Source organism: Phaseolus vulgaris, chromosome 4 (assembly GCF_051622355.1).
Source record: "Phaseolus vulgaris cultivar YP4 chromosome 4, ASM5162235v1, whole genome shotgun sequence".
NCBI lineage: Eukaryota > Viridiplantae > Streptophyta > Magnoliopsida > Fabales > Fabaceae > Phaseolus > Phaseolus vulgaris.
In genome coordinates, this window is record NC_143501.1 from 43,886,927 (window position 1) to 43,904,709 (window position 17,783).

The 17,783-nt window shown below is 32.6% G+C and overlaps 1 protein-coding gene across 2 annotated transcripts; it reads left to right on the top strand.

Annotated features, from left to right (window-relative positions):
* The first annotated feature begins 1,336 nt into the window (after positions 1-1,336).
* LOC137837697 (uncharacterized) lies at positions 1,337-5,367 on the top strand. Of its 2 annotated transcripts, none has more exons than XM_068646801.2 (4): positions 1,337-2,476; positions 2,578-2,666; positions 2,812-3,951; positions 4,539-5,367. In XM_068646801.2, exons 1-4 carry the CDS (start codon positions 2,257-2,259, stop codon positions 5,322-5,324), a joined length of 2,235 nt encoding a protein of 744 aa, XP_068502902.1. In that variant the 5' UTR covers positions 1,337-2,256; the 3' UTR covers positions 5,325-5,367. The 2 variants fall into 2 exon arrangements, with proteins under 2 accessions (XP_068502902.1, XP_068502899.1); XM_068646798.2 differs by having other exon boundaries at positions 1,967-2,476; positions 2,809-3,951.
* Positions 5,368-17,783: the final 12,416 nt, after the last annotated feature.

Sequence of the window (17,783 nt, forward strand, 5' to 3'; positions counted from 1 at the left end):
AATATCATGCTTTATAGAAGAATTTGATATAATTAACTACAACCAATTCAATTGTCAAAATTAGTTTAGTTAGTAGGTTAATTAAGGAAGATCAAGATTGGGAATTGGGAATTTGATAAGGGTCACCAATCAAATGCTTTACATGTTCATCTTCATTTTTTTTATATCATTTAACTGTATAATGTACATTTTATTATATATTTTATTATCACTTTACATTTTTTTTCTATCAATTGTGTTCAAACATATTCTTTGTAGTTTTGATACGTTTTGCTTGATCTCTTGTGTTACAGTTTACTTCTACTTATTCCATTTTTTCTAGATAATAACATTGGTATGAATTAATTATTGTTGAGAGCAATATTAATATTATTAGCAACTTGAGCGTGCACAACCACTTAAAAACACCAACTACTACCATTTACTTATATTTGATGTTAATAATAAAATGGTTTCAAAAATTTTAAACTGTGAAAAAACATCAATGTCTTTTTTAAGAAAAAAAATACTGAGTAACAATATAAATTGTTACCGAATCTGTGATTGTTAACATAATCTTTTAATTACACAATCCACTATTATGTGTCTTATTAATTCAGTGACTAATATCTTTAGCAATCAAGTTGAATCTTACAATAAGTTTTAATAAAATAATAGATTATTTTTTTTATTTGTATTATAATATAAAATTATTTTTTTATCTAAATTTTAGATTATACACATGTTTGCATAATATGAAAATAGTTAAAAATAATTTTTTTTTATGTAAAATTAATTCAATTTGATAGTAGATATAGTGAGTATCAATATGTAATTGAAACAACAATAAAATTAAAAAAAAAACTAACAATTTTTAAAGAAATAAAATCATTTTACATATATCTTTATATTATAATTATTTAGATATCTAAAGTTTAAAAAAAATAAAAACCAATATTGTATTATATACCTAAAAGGAGATTCAATTATTAAAAGAATCATAAATAAATACAAAAAGTAAAACCAAAATAAAAGTGTTAAGCATAAAAGTAACATCTGCTTTATGTTGTCTGTATGATAAAAAACAGTATACAGATGTGAGTATACCTAAATTAAATAAAAAGTTTACAAGAAGAATATACGATGTTATTAGAAGACATGACAGGACATGATCCATTTTCAATTAAAGTTATAGAAAAAAGTTGAAATCACATCAGAAAGTTGTGGGAATCACGTTTTGGAAGGAAGCACCTGGTGTAGGCATGTGTATGTACAGTACTCTGTATGCAGAATGACCGTAGGATGATACGTATATGGTTCTGTTCTGTAACGAACAAAGAAAGAGAAGAGAATCAATGTGCGTGGTCATATCATACATATCCTTATCTCTTTCCATTCTTAATTCCTTAACCATTACACTTCCCAATAACTTGCTTCTGCTCTTCGTCTGGTTTTCGTAATAGCTTGGAAGTGAGTGCTGTAAAGAGAAAAGGTACACAAACAAAACCCCCATCTTTTTTCTTTCTTTTAAAAGACACAAAAACAACATTTTTACAAAAAAAACATTACCCAGTTTCTTAAAAATAGAGGTTAACTATAAGTTATAATACACTTTCATGATGTTCAATAAAAAGTTCATCTTTTATGAACCCTTGTATGTTTCAAGAGAAGAGATGTTTATGAAAATAGAAAATCATCATTTGATACCATAATGAGTACATGAGAAAGAAGGAGATAAAAAGTTAAAAAGAAAAAAGTGAAAAAAGAGAGTGGAACAATAAAATTATGTAGAATTTCTTATTGCAGAGTCATAACTAACATTCAATGTGACCAATATTATAGAAAAAACATGATATATGTGTATCTTGAGAGAAGAAGTTTTACTTGATCGAGGTGGTCTTAAAATACAATTTTTCAAAAAAAAGGGTGACGTCATGTTGGGTATGTTTATCATTCAAAACAATGAAGAAGGTACATATTTTAATATGCATTTTATTTTGTTGCGAAATTGAAAAGGTATAATTTATTATATAGATAGTGTTCTCAGCTCAGTGTACTTAATTCCTTACACTGTGACCGTTTTATGCTTCAAGGATCCGCTTTTCTCGCTTCTTCACTTGCAGATCCCACAAAGTTTTTGCTACCTCTCTCTTTCTCTTTCTGTGGCCACTGCTTATTGTGTCATTTTCATTCTGATTTCATCACTTCTTTGACAACCCTTTTTCCACACCATCTTTCTTGTTTCTAAAGTTCAGCAAAGCCATAGGCTTACCAATTATGGGTAAGGAGGGGTATTTTGCTGGAAGAACATCAAAGAGAGGTGTTGTGGTAGGAAGAGGAGGAGGGGATGCTGAAACACAAGTCCCTTCTGGTTGCATGTGTGCTGTTTTTCAGTTCTTTGATTTCCATCCCTTTCATTTTCCCAACATAAACCAACAACAAACCTCTTTCAAACCACCCTCATGCACTTTAGAAGACCACACCACAGTCTCCAAAGGTATTATCCTAGTCATTACTAGTTACTAGTTACTAGTCACTAGTCATGTTTCAAAGCACCAAATGCTTCTTTTTTATTCTCATGTGGGTTGTGTAATTCAGGTGCTGAAGCACCTAGGAACAGCTTGGAATCAGAGGATGGTGATGGTCCTGTTTCATCTCTCTCATCAAAAGAAGATTTTAAAATTCCTGTGAGTTTTAGATTATGAGTTTTTTTTTTATGAGTTTCACTTCACACACTCCTAGTTGGGTTTGTTTTGTTTATTTTGTAAAGTGAGTAATGATAGCGTAGCACTGTGGTGATTATTTTGATCACTTGTTTTGGAAACCCAGAAGAATATTATACAAATTAAGACAAGTGGAGGCACAAGAACAGGTGGTGGAAATTTGAATGACTTGTCTGCAGAAATCACCAGCTCACCAGGGACAAAGACACCAACTTTGGTGGCCCGGTTAATGGGTTTGGATCTTCTTCCAGGGACACACTCACCCTCCTTTTCTCCTTCTTCTTCATGTCTTTCCGCTCCCAACACACAAGGCAATGCGCCACATCTGCACCACCACCCTAGGCACAAGCAACATGTCCAAACCAAGCATAGAAACAGCATAGACAGCAGTGACATTGCAGCCACCAGATCTTTGCCTGAGACACCAAGAATCTCCTCAGCAAGAAGATCAGATGTTGATTACCACCACAGATTCTCACTCCAGATCAACAAGGAAAACATGAATCTTGGTGAGGATTTGGAGCTCCCTAGGCTCTCGTTTTCCAAAAGGAAGTGTGATGAGAACAATGGCAGGAGTCCAAGCAACTATGCCAGACAAATAGTCAAACAGGTTAAGGAAAGTGTGGGCAGAAAAGTTGGCCAAGACATCACTAACACTCTGAAAACAAGAGAAGAAATTCTAGGCCAACCCAAAAGCAAAAAATCTTCCAAAACATCATCATTGAAAGCAATTGATGAAACTGAAACTAGCCCACTGAAAGCACACTCAAACACATCTTCCTATTCCCCAAGGCTTAGATTCCTTGACAAGCACAAGCCAACCACACCATCGCCACTCACCCCAAAAGACCAAAACATGCTGAAACTACCACCACCTCCTCCTCCGGTTAACACTCAGCTTCCAAGAGTTTTAACAAAACCAAAGCCTCAAGCATTTTCGTTGCAAGAGCAGAAAGATTTTCATCAGAACAACACATCTGTCCCAAAATGCAAAAGGGCTACCAATGAAAAGTTCAACTCAAGGCTCAAAAGGCCTCCACAGACATCGGACATAATAAGAAACAAGCAAGAAGAATCATTCATCATTCGCCCCACATCGCCTACTAGAGCCAGTGACACCAAAACCACTAAAAGCAAGAAAACTCATCCATTGTCAAGTAATCTCCTCAACAACATCAACACTGTACCAAATCTTCTTCCTGTCAAGACAGACCCTTCTCCTCCAGCAACCAAAATTCCTCCAAAACAGGTAACTCATTATTCAATTTTCAACTTTTTTCAATTATTAAACTTTTTTCCCTTTAGAACTAGTTTCCTTTACCAGTCTCTACAATGGATTCCATATGCTTAACTTTTGTCATAAAAAGAACTATTTTTATCAAGAAAATTTGCTTTTAAAATTTAATTACGTGTTTAAGTTTTTAAGAAAAAAACCTTCTTTTTATATGAATTTTTTTAAAATATTTTATTAAAAATATCAACTTTTTAGAAACATTTTTGGAAAACTATGAAAAGTTGTCTATGATTAAAAAAACATGAATTTAATTTTCTTGTATGTATGTAAGTATGAATGTTATAATTTCAAATAATTAAAAATCATTATAGGCTTAATTTCTAGAAATAGTTATTTATCAAATTTATAGTCTTTGTATACATCATAGACATATCTACAACTAAATGATAATAGAAGAAACTTTCCATCTTGTAAATTAATTTTTTTACTGTCTTTAAACAATTTTGAAGAAGAATAAAGTAACCAATAAAAGATGGACTGAATAATTTTCTTTTCTTTTTTTAATCACCAAAACATTAAAAATCTATCTATGTCCCAAACAGTCACAGGTGTGTGATAGTCAAGAGTCCAAAAGCAGCTCACAGTTATCTAGTTCTTCGCGCCAGAGGTACAAACAAGAAGGAACAACCACACTCGCCACCCGAGAAACATCACAGAACAAACCTAACAGTGCTTCCGCCACCATTGGAGCACCCCAACCTCACTCTCACACCCCACAAGAGCTTCACTACATCACAGCTATCCTAGCCCGTACAACTGCCCTAAACGTAGAGGGCACCCCCACAAACCCCACACTACTGCCCCTTCACCACCACTGGTTCTCCCCAACTCACCCACTTGACCCATCAATCTTCCTCCACCTCGAACACCTTGCCGCCAACAAAGATCTTAGCTTTCCCCCAAAAGAACAACTGGGTCACCGTTGGAACAGGAAGTTACTGTTTGATCTGGTGGACGAGGTTCTGAAGGAGATTCTGCAAGAGAGTGGGAAAAAGAGACTTTGGTTTCCACATGGTGTTGCTGGTTGTTGGCACAATGGAAGCGTTGTGGAGAGGGTGTGGAAGAGGGTGGGGGAGTTCCCACGTGCGAAATGTGAGGTGTTGGAGGACATTGATGGATTGATTGAGGGAGAGGACATGGAGAGAGAGAAGAATGGTGAAAGGTTGGAGGAAGAAGGAGAAGGGTTGGTGGCAGAGATTGAAGGGAACATATGGGACACGTTAGTGCATGAAACGGTTATGCTTATAGATTGCTTGGGAAATGTGAGAAAAGATAAGTTCTTAGATGATGTGAAAATTTCACATGTTTGTACTGTCTCTCAATTTTAATTTTAAACCTAATATCAGTACATAATTGAGTTTCATTTTATTAGTTATGTATTATTAAGATTATTTAATTATAATAATCAGGAATTATTATTTATCATGATATAAAAGTGTTTATCTTTTGTTCATGTTCCCAATTATCTAAACATGGTGTAGTGATTTTACCTTGATTGAGATTGAAAAGTAATTGTAACTTAGAATTGTTTTTACTATATATTTTTTTTTTCAATTAAAATTTGTTTAAAATATAGTATATAATGTTGTAAAATTATAAAAATTATGAACGGTTTTGAATTTTTTATATTTGTGTAAAATAATAAAATTGAGTTTTAGTTAAGAATGTATGGAAATGATGATGGTATGTATAGTAATATTTGTAGTGGATGTTTGTGGTTGAAGTAAGGACGGCGTCGTTTAGCAAGGAAGGATGTGTCACGTGACATGGTTGTGGGGGTCCATGTGCATGGGTTTGAAGTTTGAACCCTTCGATTGTAGGGTCAGACAAAGAATTTGACCCCTCGACAAGACTGTTCTATTCATTGGTCATTAAAAGACAAGATTTGACAGAGGAATCCACGCCCCACACTTTAGTTCCCCTTACCCCCTTCTCTCTCTATTCAATTTATGAGAAGTACATATTACTATTTTTTTAATTTAATTTATTTTGCTATTTAGTAATGCTATCTTGGGTTAGGTTTTTCAATATTATAAGATTTCAAATATCAAATCCAAATATAAATGTAAAACTCTATAATTAACAAAGAGATTGAGTTTGTAACTTTTTTTTATTAAGTTAACTTTTATATTTTGTAACTATTTTTTCTACTATTTTTAATATAACTGCTCCTATTATAATTATAACAATATAAAAATTAATAAAAAAATTATGATAAAAAAATATTTTTATGAATATTTTATACATACACATTTTATATAAATTTTAGTAATATTTTATTTTAATAATTATTATAATTTTTAATTTTTAAACTATTTTTTTATTATTCCAGAGAGATGGACATGTATTTATATTTATCAGAGGACATAAAGGCTTGATAATTATTATATTTCTAAGACCATTTTTTATCTACTTATTCAACACATTATATATATATATATATAATTTTACTTTTTGTTATTGATACCATTTAATAAATTTTCTTATATAGCCAAATTCCATACTTCACAATTACTCTTGCATGTGACTCCATTCTCTATGAAGTCAAATTCAGCATAGAAGTTTTACATGCTTAATAATATTCTTAAAATTGAACTTTTTTCTTTTAAAAAAATTGCATACATTTTTTTTTCTTTATATATATAATTCCTTTCTAGTATGGATGGTGTAAAAGTGTATGGGAGAGTTTACCCACTTGTGACAATAAAGTGTGTTATGTGAGAGGAAAAAACCACATGTTTTGTAATTTGTATTCTTGAGGTTAATCCTTGTTAGTAGCATATTCTTAAGTATCTTCATATGAAAAGTAATTTTTTTTGTAACTTTAGTCTTTTACATGATAAATTATTTCCTCCTCATTAGCATGGTAATTTATGTATGTATGAGTGGGTTGGTTAGAAAATTCTCCCCATTCACACTATTTATCATTTACATTAATTAGTATCTTTGTATCTTGCACTTGTAAGTTTAGAGTATGATCTTGTTTTCAATCAAATAATTTTCTTCTCTAATTAAACATCCACTCCCGAGTTTGTGTAATGGTGTGATGATATATATTGAGTGAGTATTCAATTAACAACGCAACCAGTAAACAAAAGTTCATAATTAGATCAAATAAAAATAGCAAGACTGCCAGTACGTGATGGAACAGTAGGGTGGATGTATGAATGGCTACAGAGTCATCCTGCAATGGAAAAAGGGATATTCAAGGGTTGATTATAGAAAGAATGATCTAGGGAAAGAAGAAGAATATCAGAGAGAGGTCATACCCAAATCAAGTTTGTCCTCTAGCTCATACCCTGCAAACCTCTTATTGGTTGTGTGCATTCTGCTGTTTCTCATGATGGCCTCAGTGTGTGTATCCTTACCCACGTGTAAATTTTCTCTAACTGTCTGGCCATTTACCAAAACCCCTGCTTTTTATTTAGTTTTTCTTTTCTGCCCATTTTGCCCGTAACAATACCATCCCCATTGGAAGCAACCTTGTCCTCAAGGTTGAATGATGGAAAAGCTTCTTCTACGTTTGAGACATTTTCCCAAGTAGCAACATGAGGAGGAGTATTTTGCCAATGGATTAGCACTTGAGGAATCTTCAATTGTCCTCGCAACAAGGTTCTTGATGCTAACACCTTCCACGGTAGCAGTATTGGTCCGTGATCCAATTTCCAGTTTTGTATAGGAATGTAAGGATCATTATGCTGTCCTCTAAATTTCTTGAGCATATAGGCATGGAAAACTGAGTGAATCTTTGCTTCATCAGGTAGTTGTAGCCTATATGCTATTGTACCTACCTTAGCTAGTATCGAAAATGGCCCAAAGTATTTCAAACCCAGTTTCTGATTAAGTCTCTTAGCCATTGTTTGTTGCTTGTATGGTTGGAGCTTAACCAGAACCAAGTCTCCCACTTGAAAATCAATGGATCGTCTTTTCATGTCAGCATATTGTTTCATATAATTCTGAGCTCTAAGTAAGCTAAGCTTGACTTGCTCTAGTATCGTATCTCGCTGCAACAGATTAGCTTGGACAGTAGGTGAGTCATGCTCATCCAACTGGTATTTAATCAGTGTAGGAGAATTTTGTCCATAAAGTGCTTTATAAGGGGGCATGCCAATGCTGCTGTGGTGACTAGTATTATACCAATATTGAGCCCAAGGAAGCATCTTAGACCATTGGATAGGATTGTTGAAGGAAAAACACCTATGGTACATTTCTAAGGTTTTGTTAAGCACCTCACTTTGGTCATCTGTTTGTGGATGATAGGCCGAGCTCATGGCCAATGTAGTACCCTGTAACTTCCAGAGTTGTTTCCAGAAGGAACTAACAAAAACCTTATCTCGGTCAGACACTATGGATTTTGGAATGTCATGCAATTTCACCACATTATTGATGAATACGTCTGCCACTTGTTTGTTGTTGAAATCAGACCTCATCGGAATGAAGTGACCAAACTTAGATAACCTATCCACAATAACCATAATAACTGTACAACCTTGTGAAGGAGGAAGGCCTATGATGAAATCCATAGCGATGTCATCCCATACTTGAATAGGATTTGGGAGAGGTTGCAAGAGTCCAACAGGGAATGTTGTTTCAGTTTTGGCTTGTTGGCATATCTGACAGTTCTGCACAAACATTCTGATGTCTTACTGCATATTCACTCAATAGAACTGAGAACATATTTGAGCAATTGTTTTAGCTCTGCCAGCATGGCCTCCAACTAAGCTATTATGAAATTCTGTCATAATTTTCTTCTTCAATTCCTCATCATTAGGAATAACTGTTCGTTTTTTCCAGAACATAATGCCATTGTGAACAACAAAGTGCTTTATTGTTGCAGGTTTTGAATGAAGTTTGGCCATTATGGTTTGCAACTCAAGATCCTCCTTTATCCTTTATTGTATGTCTTGTAGCCATTGGTTGACAGGTTCAGATATAGCCATGGACATGCATCTTGACAATGCATTTGCTACCACATTTTCTTTTCCAGGCTTATATTGAATTATGAAATCATACCCAAAAAATTTAGGGAGCCATTGTTGTTGTTGTTCTGGGGTGTGTAGGGATTGATTAAGGAATTCTTTCAAGCTTTTCTGATCAGTTTTGATGGTGAACTTATGGCCAAACAAGTAATGCCTTAATTTGGCAATTGCTTGAGTGATGGCATATAGCTCCCTAGAATAGGCAGATTGCTTTTGTTGTCTAGCAGATAACTTCTTAGAATAGTAGGCCACAGGATGAGCATTCTGTAATAAGACAGCTCCAATTCCTATCCTTGATGCATCTGTTTCCAAAGTGAAGGGTTGAGTAAAATTGGGTTGTGCTAATATTGGTGAGGAGGTAAGAGCTGCTTTCAGTTTCGCAAATGCTTCCTTTGCTATAGTGGTCCACTTAAAATTATCTTTCTGAGCATATCTGTTTGCGGGACTGCCAAAGAGGCGTAATTCCTGATAAACCGTCTGTAGTAGCCTGTGAGGCCTAAGAAGCCTCTCAATAACTTGAGAGATGTTGGTTTTGGCCAATCATTTACAACACGAACTTTATCTTTCTCCATTGCAATACCGTCATTGGATATAGTGTGATCAAGGTAGTTAATGTTGGTGGCACCAAATGAACATTTGGACAGCTTGGCAAATAGGTGTTCCTTCTGTAAGACTTGCAAAACAATCGCTAGGTGTTGTAAGTGAGAGGACCAATCAGAGCTATAAACCAGTATGTCATCAAAGAATACTAACACAAATTTTCTCAATAACCCTTGGAAAATGTGATTCATTAGACTCTGGAAAGTAGCAGGGGCATTAGTGAGAACAAATGGCATGACTAGTCATTCATAATGACCTTGATGAGTACGAAAAGTTGTTTTATACCTGTCTTCGGGCTTCACCAATATCTGATGATATCCGGACCTCAGGTCAAGTTTAGAGAAATGAGTGGCTCCATGTAATTCATTAATTAACTCATTTACTGTTGGAATGGGAAAACTATCTTTAATGGTTAGAGCATTAAGAGCCCTATAATCTGTGCAAAATCGCCAAGTTCCATCCTTTTTCTTCACAAGAATAATTGGTGATGAAAATGGAGCGCTTGGCTGGATGGGCCCTTCATTTAGCATTTCTTGAATCATTTTCTCTATTTGAGCTTTCTGGCTGTGAGGATACTGATTAAGCTTAACCTTGACTGGGTGTGATCCTTCCAATAATGGAATAGAGAGGTCATGCAACCTGGGAGGGGGTAAACCAATGGAAACATCAAACACTTGTTTATAGGTTTGCAATAAGACTACAAGTTCAGGTTCCCTTTGTTCTGGCAGCTGTAATAAGTTGTTATTTACTGCTGTTGCAACTTGAATGGCATAACACTCGTCAATGGCATTAGTGCTAGAGAGCCTTCTGATATGGTGGTATTGAACAACTTCAAGGTGTATTTGGTGGTACTTGTCTCCCTGTAGAGTAACCTTCTGCCCTTTATAATGAAATTGTATGTTGAGATCCTTATAATCATGGATGTGAGGGCCTACCGTTGAAAGCCAATTAGTACCAATAATCAAATCAGCCCTAGAAACCGGTAGTAAAAAGACAAGAAGATCAATTTGGGCACCCTGCATATTGACAGAGATATTCCGAATATAACCTTCAGTTTCCAATCTGTTGCCATTTCCTACCATTACTCTTAATTTTGGACTTTGTTCCACTTTGAGCTGCATGAACTTAGCCAATCGTGGTTGAAGAAAATTGTCGTTGCTGCCGCCATCTATCATAACTTGAATGACAATACCATTTAGTTCTGCTGCAAATCTGATAGTTCTGGCACGCCTAACATCTTCAAATGCATCCAAGGATAAGTGGAGGTCTTCAACAGGGACTTCAATTGGTGAGGTTGTAGTGTCTAGGGGTTCTGGTGGTTGAAGAATTGGGTTTGTTTCAGTGTCTTCAACATCAACTTGCAAAATCATCAAATGTCGGTTGGGACATCTATGGTTGAATGAGAATTTTTCATCACATGTATAGCATTGACCCTTTTCTCTCCTAAGTTGCATCTCTGCAGCAGTCAACTTTTTTATTTGGTTGGGTTTGAAATTGGGTTTGGTAGATGGTGTGGGAAGTAGTGGAGGTAGTGGACTTTTGGATGGTGAAGGGCTAAAATGATTGGTGTTATAAAAGTTGGGTTTGAGGTTGAAAATTCTGGTGATGGTATTAGATGCCTGAGGTTTGGTGTTAGTGGTATATCTGTCTTCATAAAGCTTGGAAAACGCCACAGCTCTCAATAAGGAAGGTGGGGATTGGGCAATCACATCTCTTGTAACTCAGTATGCAATCCATTGATAAAACAGTTCAACAATGCTTCTTAAGGTAAGCTACCTGAACGATTAGCTAAGGACATGAATTGGAGATAATATTAAGAAACTGATCCTTTTTTTTTGGAGTTTAAACAAGGTTGCTTGCGGACAATCAAATGGTGAAGGGACAAATTCAATTTCCAAGGCTCTAGTTAGAGCATTCCATGACATGAATGGGTTGGTTCTTTGAATAATTTGGAACCAAGGTACGACATCTTGTTCCATATGAATTGCAACAATAGTTAATCTATCCTCATCAGCAGTTCCATAATAGTAAAAAAAAAATTCAGCTTTGAAAATCCAAGCCATTACATCTAAGTTGTTAAATTTAGAAAATTCTAATTTCACATTCCGAATCTGAAATGCGTGCCTGGCTGAACTGCTTGGCTCTGCTTAGAGTTCATGCTAGATCCACCATGGGGTTGGGGTTGGTTTTGAAGTAGTGATTCCACCATTGATTGAATGCACTCCATGAGAGTGTTTGCTGCCACCTCCACTTGTGTAGTGTGCACACGTTGTTCTTGGTCACGTAACTCCAAGAGATCCATTACTCGTTTGAGCTCAGCGTCATGAGCTCGTATTTCCGCTGCCATTGTGGCCATTCGTGTGTTATCAACCATGGTGGCTCAATGAAAGCACCTATGTAATGGTGTGATGATATATATTGAGTGGGTATTCAACTAACAACGCAACCAGTAAACAAAAGTTTAGAATTAGATCAAATAAAAATAGCAACACCGTTAGTACGTGATGGAACAGTAGGGTGGATGTATGAATGGCTATAGAGTCATCCTACAATGGAAAGAGGGATATTCAAGGGTTGATTATAGAAATAATGATTTAGGGAAATAAAAAGAATATCAGAGAGAGGTTATACCCAAATCAAGTTTGTCCTCTAGCTTATACCCTGCAAGCCTCTTATTGGCTGTGTGCATTCTACTGCTTCTCCTGATGGCCTCAGTGTGTGAATCCTTATCCACGTGTAAATTTTCTCTAACTGTCTGGCCATTTACCAAAAACCCGTGCTCTTTATTTATTTTTTCTTTTATGTCCATTTTGCCCGTAACAGTTTGATATATATTTTCGCACATATTATTTACACGTCATTTTGTTGTTGTTCTATATTAGGTAATATCTATAATATTTCTATACAAAATATTTGTCTTCTTACCACTTGTCTAAACAAAACTTAATTATCATATCCCAATTTCTTATAGACCATCATATCAAAATATCGTGAGTAATTCTCTTAATCACATACTTTTTAAATATTTATCTACCATAAAGATGTTTTTCTTATATTAATTTTTGCATTTGTATTTCTCCAATCTATATATCTTTAACTCTAGGGAGAAAGTCTAACGCAGTCCACACTTTCATTTCTCAAGTAAGGACTCTTGAGTATAACTAAATTTTTCCCCCCTAATCCACCATACTTTGTTAGACAACATACCTTTTCTCATCTAACTCAATATTTTTTTTTTCATTCTCCCTTTGCTCCTCATTTTTGTTGGCTTTCACTCCACTCTAATTGAAATTTTAAAAATGATAAATAAAACAAATGGGTGAAATGTGAGTACAAAATTTATAAGACATACTCTCTCAACAAAGAACATGTTGTTATTGTGCTTCCAAGATGACAACTTTTTATATGAGTTTTCATGTTTCCTATTTTCTTGGATTCATCCTAATATGAATGCCTAAATACTTATTTTTAAAATTTTACAATTCAACATAGTAAAATATCTTTCCATCAATCTCACCTCCAAGTAAATTGCTTCATATATTTTTTTACAATAATTGAACTTATGGCATAAAACCAATTCATAGCACCTCATGACGCTTTTAATAACTATAACATTTACTATGCAGTTGAGCAAATAAAGTTATGTTGTTCACATATTGTAGATGGTTAATTTCAAATTATTTTTTTAAGTTTGACTCCTAAAAACATATTGTTTTCCTTACAAGTTTACTTAGTCCTTCTCTTACATTTGTGAATAAAGGAGAAAATGTAACTTCTTGTCTTAAACTCCACTTAATCTTAAACTCCATTGTCAAACTACTATTAATAAATATTGAAACAAAGTTTGGTTTCATGCAGGAAACACTTCAAAAAAAGTCTTAAGAATTTTTTCTGAAGCATAAGTATGTGAACTAAAAGAAAAAAATACCTAAAAATACTTAAAATAAAAAAGTAATAGTAAATGGTTTATTTTTGAAAATTTGGGTAGCTCCTATCCTCTTCAGTTATTGGCCATGGGATTTCTTACCTCATTTTGAACAACTTTCATTTTTAATGCATCATCAAAATGTATGATCATTTCAAGTTTTTTCCTACTAATTTTTGGGAAAAATTTTTTGAGAGAATAAAGAGTTAGTATAATCACTAATTTGATGACCAATTTTTTGTGAATACAAATTTATCACTATTTCGATCATTAAATAATAAAAATAAATTTTTGTAACTGATTTAGTCCTTGAGAGTGACAATTGTCACTGATTTCGGTTATTATTTAACAATATTTTAGTAGTGATTTTATTATAAAAAAAATAAAATTTTACATCTACTTATAATAAGATATGCTAGTCTCCTTGGAATTGAATCCAAATCCTTCTAACAAAATAATATATTTAGGTAAAAAATTAAAAATCATACTAATGAATGATGGTGTGATTTTTTATTTAAAAACTAAAATAAATAAATAATATTAAACTATAAATTTTGTAATATTACCTTTAGTCCTTTTTACATATGAAAAAGATATATATAAGGGTACTTCAAATCATAAGTATAAGAAATACATATTTACTTTTAAATATATTAGTTATTAAATTCATATAATACTTTTATTTATTAAAAATTCTATTTATAGATACATTTACTTATTTTTTATATAAATTGATGCATTCATTAGTCTCACCAAACTTATATGTGAAAACATATTTTTTGAATTATGAAAAAATATCATTAAGTATAAATATAATTTAAACACTTAATGTTTTGGATGGTTTTAGAATAAAATTTAAATTTATATCATTATTAATTAAAAAATAATTAACTTGGAAATTTATATATATATATATATATATTAGTTAATTAATTTTAATATGAAGAATAAAGTAATGATATTTGTGTGTAACTTAATTTATAATTTGTTATATACATTGTATAGTTATTTAAATAAAAATTTGTTATATATTTTTCAACACATATTTTTAAGAGAAGACATGAAATATGTAATAAGTAACATTATTACATGTATTATATCGTTATAGTAATCATCTTATATTTGGTCACTATATAAAAAAATTATTAAATGAGTTTTTATATAATATGGTTATTAAATGAATTTTTATATGTTAGTAGTTAAATTAGTTTTAATATAATTGATTGTTAAATTAGGTTTTATATAATGATAATTAAATTGATTCTAAATTAGAATTTAATATTAATTATTAAAATTTTAACTATTTATTATTATATTCTAAGATAATCTCTACTTAAATTAATAAATAATTTTATTATTTTAAAAATATTTTTTTATTATAATTTACTCATGATTATTTCTCTTTTCTTTTATACTCTTTTAAGTAACAAATGTTCTATACACCAAAGTTGTATATATGCTAGCTTAGCTTTTTTAATTAATTAAAAAAATATTAGCAAAATATGCTTTGATATACTCTTCTTATTATTATTATTTAAATTTTGTTAAATTTTATAAATTTTGATAGATTTGATATCTTATTTATTATCTTCATCTCATAATTTTTATAATTCGAATAAATTTCAATCAATTTTAAATTATCTATTGTTAACATACTTATGTTTTTTTTTCACAAATAAATAAAATAAATATAGTATTTAAGAAATGCTCCAACCCTTATAAAAAAAAAACATAAATGTCTTTCAAACAAGACAAAAACAAATCCTACTAAACATATTTCTAGATCATCCACCATACTACCAAAGAGTAATAGGGCGATGTGATCAAGTTATATACACAATTGCATCTATTAATTAAGTGTGTACAACCCATATTGATAAACCAACACAGTTAGTATACCTCCAAAAAAACCAAAAACCAAAGTACCCATGCACACGATTACCATTGCTGATAATGTAGTATTTAACCCGAGAATTAAAATTATTGCAGAATAGTACCTTGTTTGGTGCATATTTAGTGTCTGTTCAGATATGTATGAACTTTTTTTGTTATAGAAACGGAAGTCCAAACCTTTTTTCAATCACCCTATAAGAATTTGTGGTGCGATTGTCAAGCCATTTATACCTTTGTATGTCAGGCACATGATGCCCAAAACCACCAGCAGAGCCATTTTACATTTCCTGCTTTTGGTGTTTAGAAACCACGACACTAGATAAGTGTCATCATTTAGTGATATTTCAAGCAAAAATCTAGGTATTTATGAGTTTAATTGTTGATTTATTTATCATCCAACCTAAATTTGTGAAGAATTGAAATTAATGATATATTTTGAATTATAAGATTAATGAAGCCATTAGATCCCAATTTTGTATTGATCTCAGAAAATTAAGGAAAGAAAAGTAAAGGGCTAGAGGACGAATAGAGAGGCGTTAGAAGATAGAAAAGAAGTTGTTGGACATCCAAAATTCTCGCTTAGGAGAGAATGATCTAGAGCCAAACCTAGTTCCAGTCCCAATCCTCGCCTAAGCATACAGAACTCACTCAAGGCTCACCCATGCGAGAATACTCTAGAAATCAAGTGCCAAGCTCACTCAAGTTTGCTTGGGATCACTCGGGTCTCGCCAAGTCTCGCCTAGGGCTCACTTGAGCGAGATTGCTCCAGAGAGTGGGCATTATTTGAATCAATGATATCACTTAAGCAAGATATGGATTGCTTGAGCGAGATATGGATCGCTTGAGTGAGATGTCACTAATCCAAGTTCAAATTAGGTTAAATACAAAGGTAGGGCAGAGATTAGGGGATGGAGAGGAAGCCCTAGAAAGCAACTGTCAAGGAGAAACATTCTAGATATTCTTCTTTTGCTTTCCATCATCTTTTGGTGCATGTAATGACTACCATGAGTGACTAACTCCTTTCTTTTAAGATTGAATGTAATCGTTTCAAACTCTGATGAATTCTAGTAATATTTATATATGACATTTTAATCTTATTTAATACTGGTATTTTCATCTTATGCTTAAAGCTTGAGTTAGATCTTTGGATTTAATTGGAAAGTATATATGATGATCTGACCTAAATGAAAATACTTGATATATTTTGATTCTAGGAACATATTTTAATACATCAATTGCTTTATAACATATTTTCTTAATGATAAGAAGTTTTCTAAATAGTTGAGAAATCGATGTTTACGAGATAATCTTAATGATTTTCTATTTGAGGAATCAATATGAACGATCCTTTTTGTTGCATCAATATTAATTATGTCATAGTATTGTATGTCTTTATTTATCAAAATACAAATGAAGGAGAAAGATTAACTTCAATCTCAATCTTATTAATTGAATTCTTAAAATCTTTTACTCTCTTTTATTTAATTTACATGCAAACTTTATTCAAACAATGTCAACATATTTTGAATTGAATTTTTGTACATAATTTCAATATTTAGTGAATGTTACACATTCAAATTTCAACATTTTTTTTTTGGGTTCGATATCTGTCTTTCGAGATAAACTATTATTTATGGCTCAATACACTTGTCGAAGAAAAGTAAACACTCTACAGAGTTGAAATCTGTAGATTAGCCAAGCACCATGGAATCCGAAGGAACCCCCTAGTGGAAGACACGACTATGACAATTGCAGTAGAGCCTTTAATAAAAAAATTCTTCTGTCAGATTTTAAACCAAAACCAGATTGCATTAACCTGCCTAGTTAACCTAGTGTTGATCACACCAAGCATATCTAAATGTTGGGCTAAAATATATCTATGCAAAACAAAGTTAGCTAAAAAGAATTATGTTGTCAACCCAAACATTCATACCTCTTGTGTCTACCCCAAAGATTTCACATTTTCGATTGGTTTTAAGTACCAATGGAGTATGTGAACATAGATTTTGTGTGTTTATTCCATATAGATACCCAAATTTTTAGTTGTGCTATGCAAAAGATTTTATATGCATTACTTTTCTCATTATTACTTGTACCCCTTTGCAAACCTGATTACCTTTATCATTAAAGAGATAAGATCTAAACTGATTTAAATGATTTTGAGGTTGATTATGTGTTATATTAGAAATCCCAAGCCATCTATTGCAACTGTTCTAGGCCTAGTGTGCAACTTTGCACTCAAAGAACAAGTGACTAACAATTTCTAGCTAAGATGTGCAGAAAGGACATCCTAAATCAACTTGTTGAATTTCTCTCCTGGCTAGGTTATCTTTTGTTCAATCCTACTCGTGAGAAGGCACCAAACAAAGAATTTGACACTAGTAAAAGAA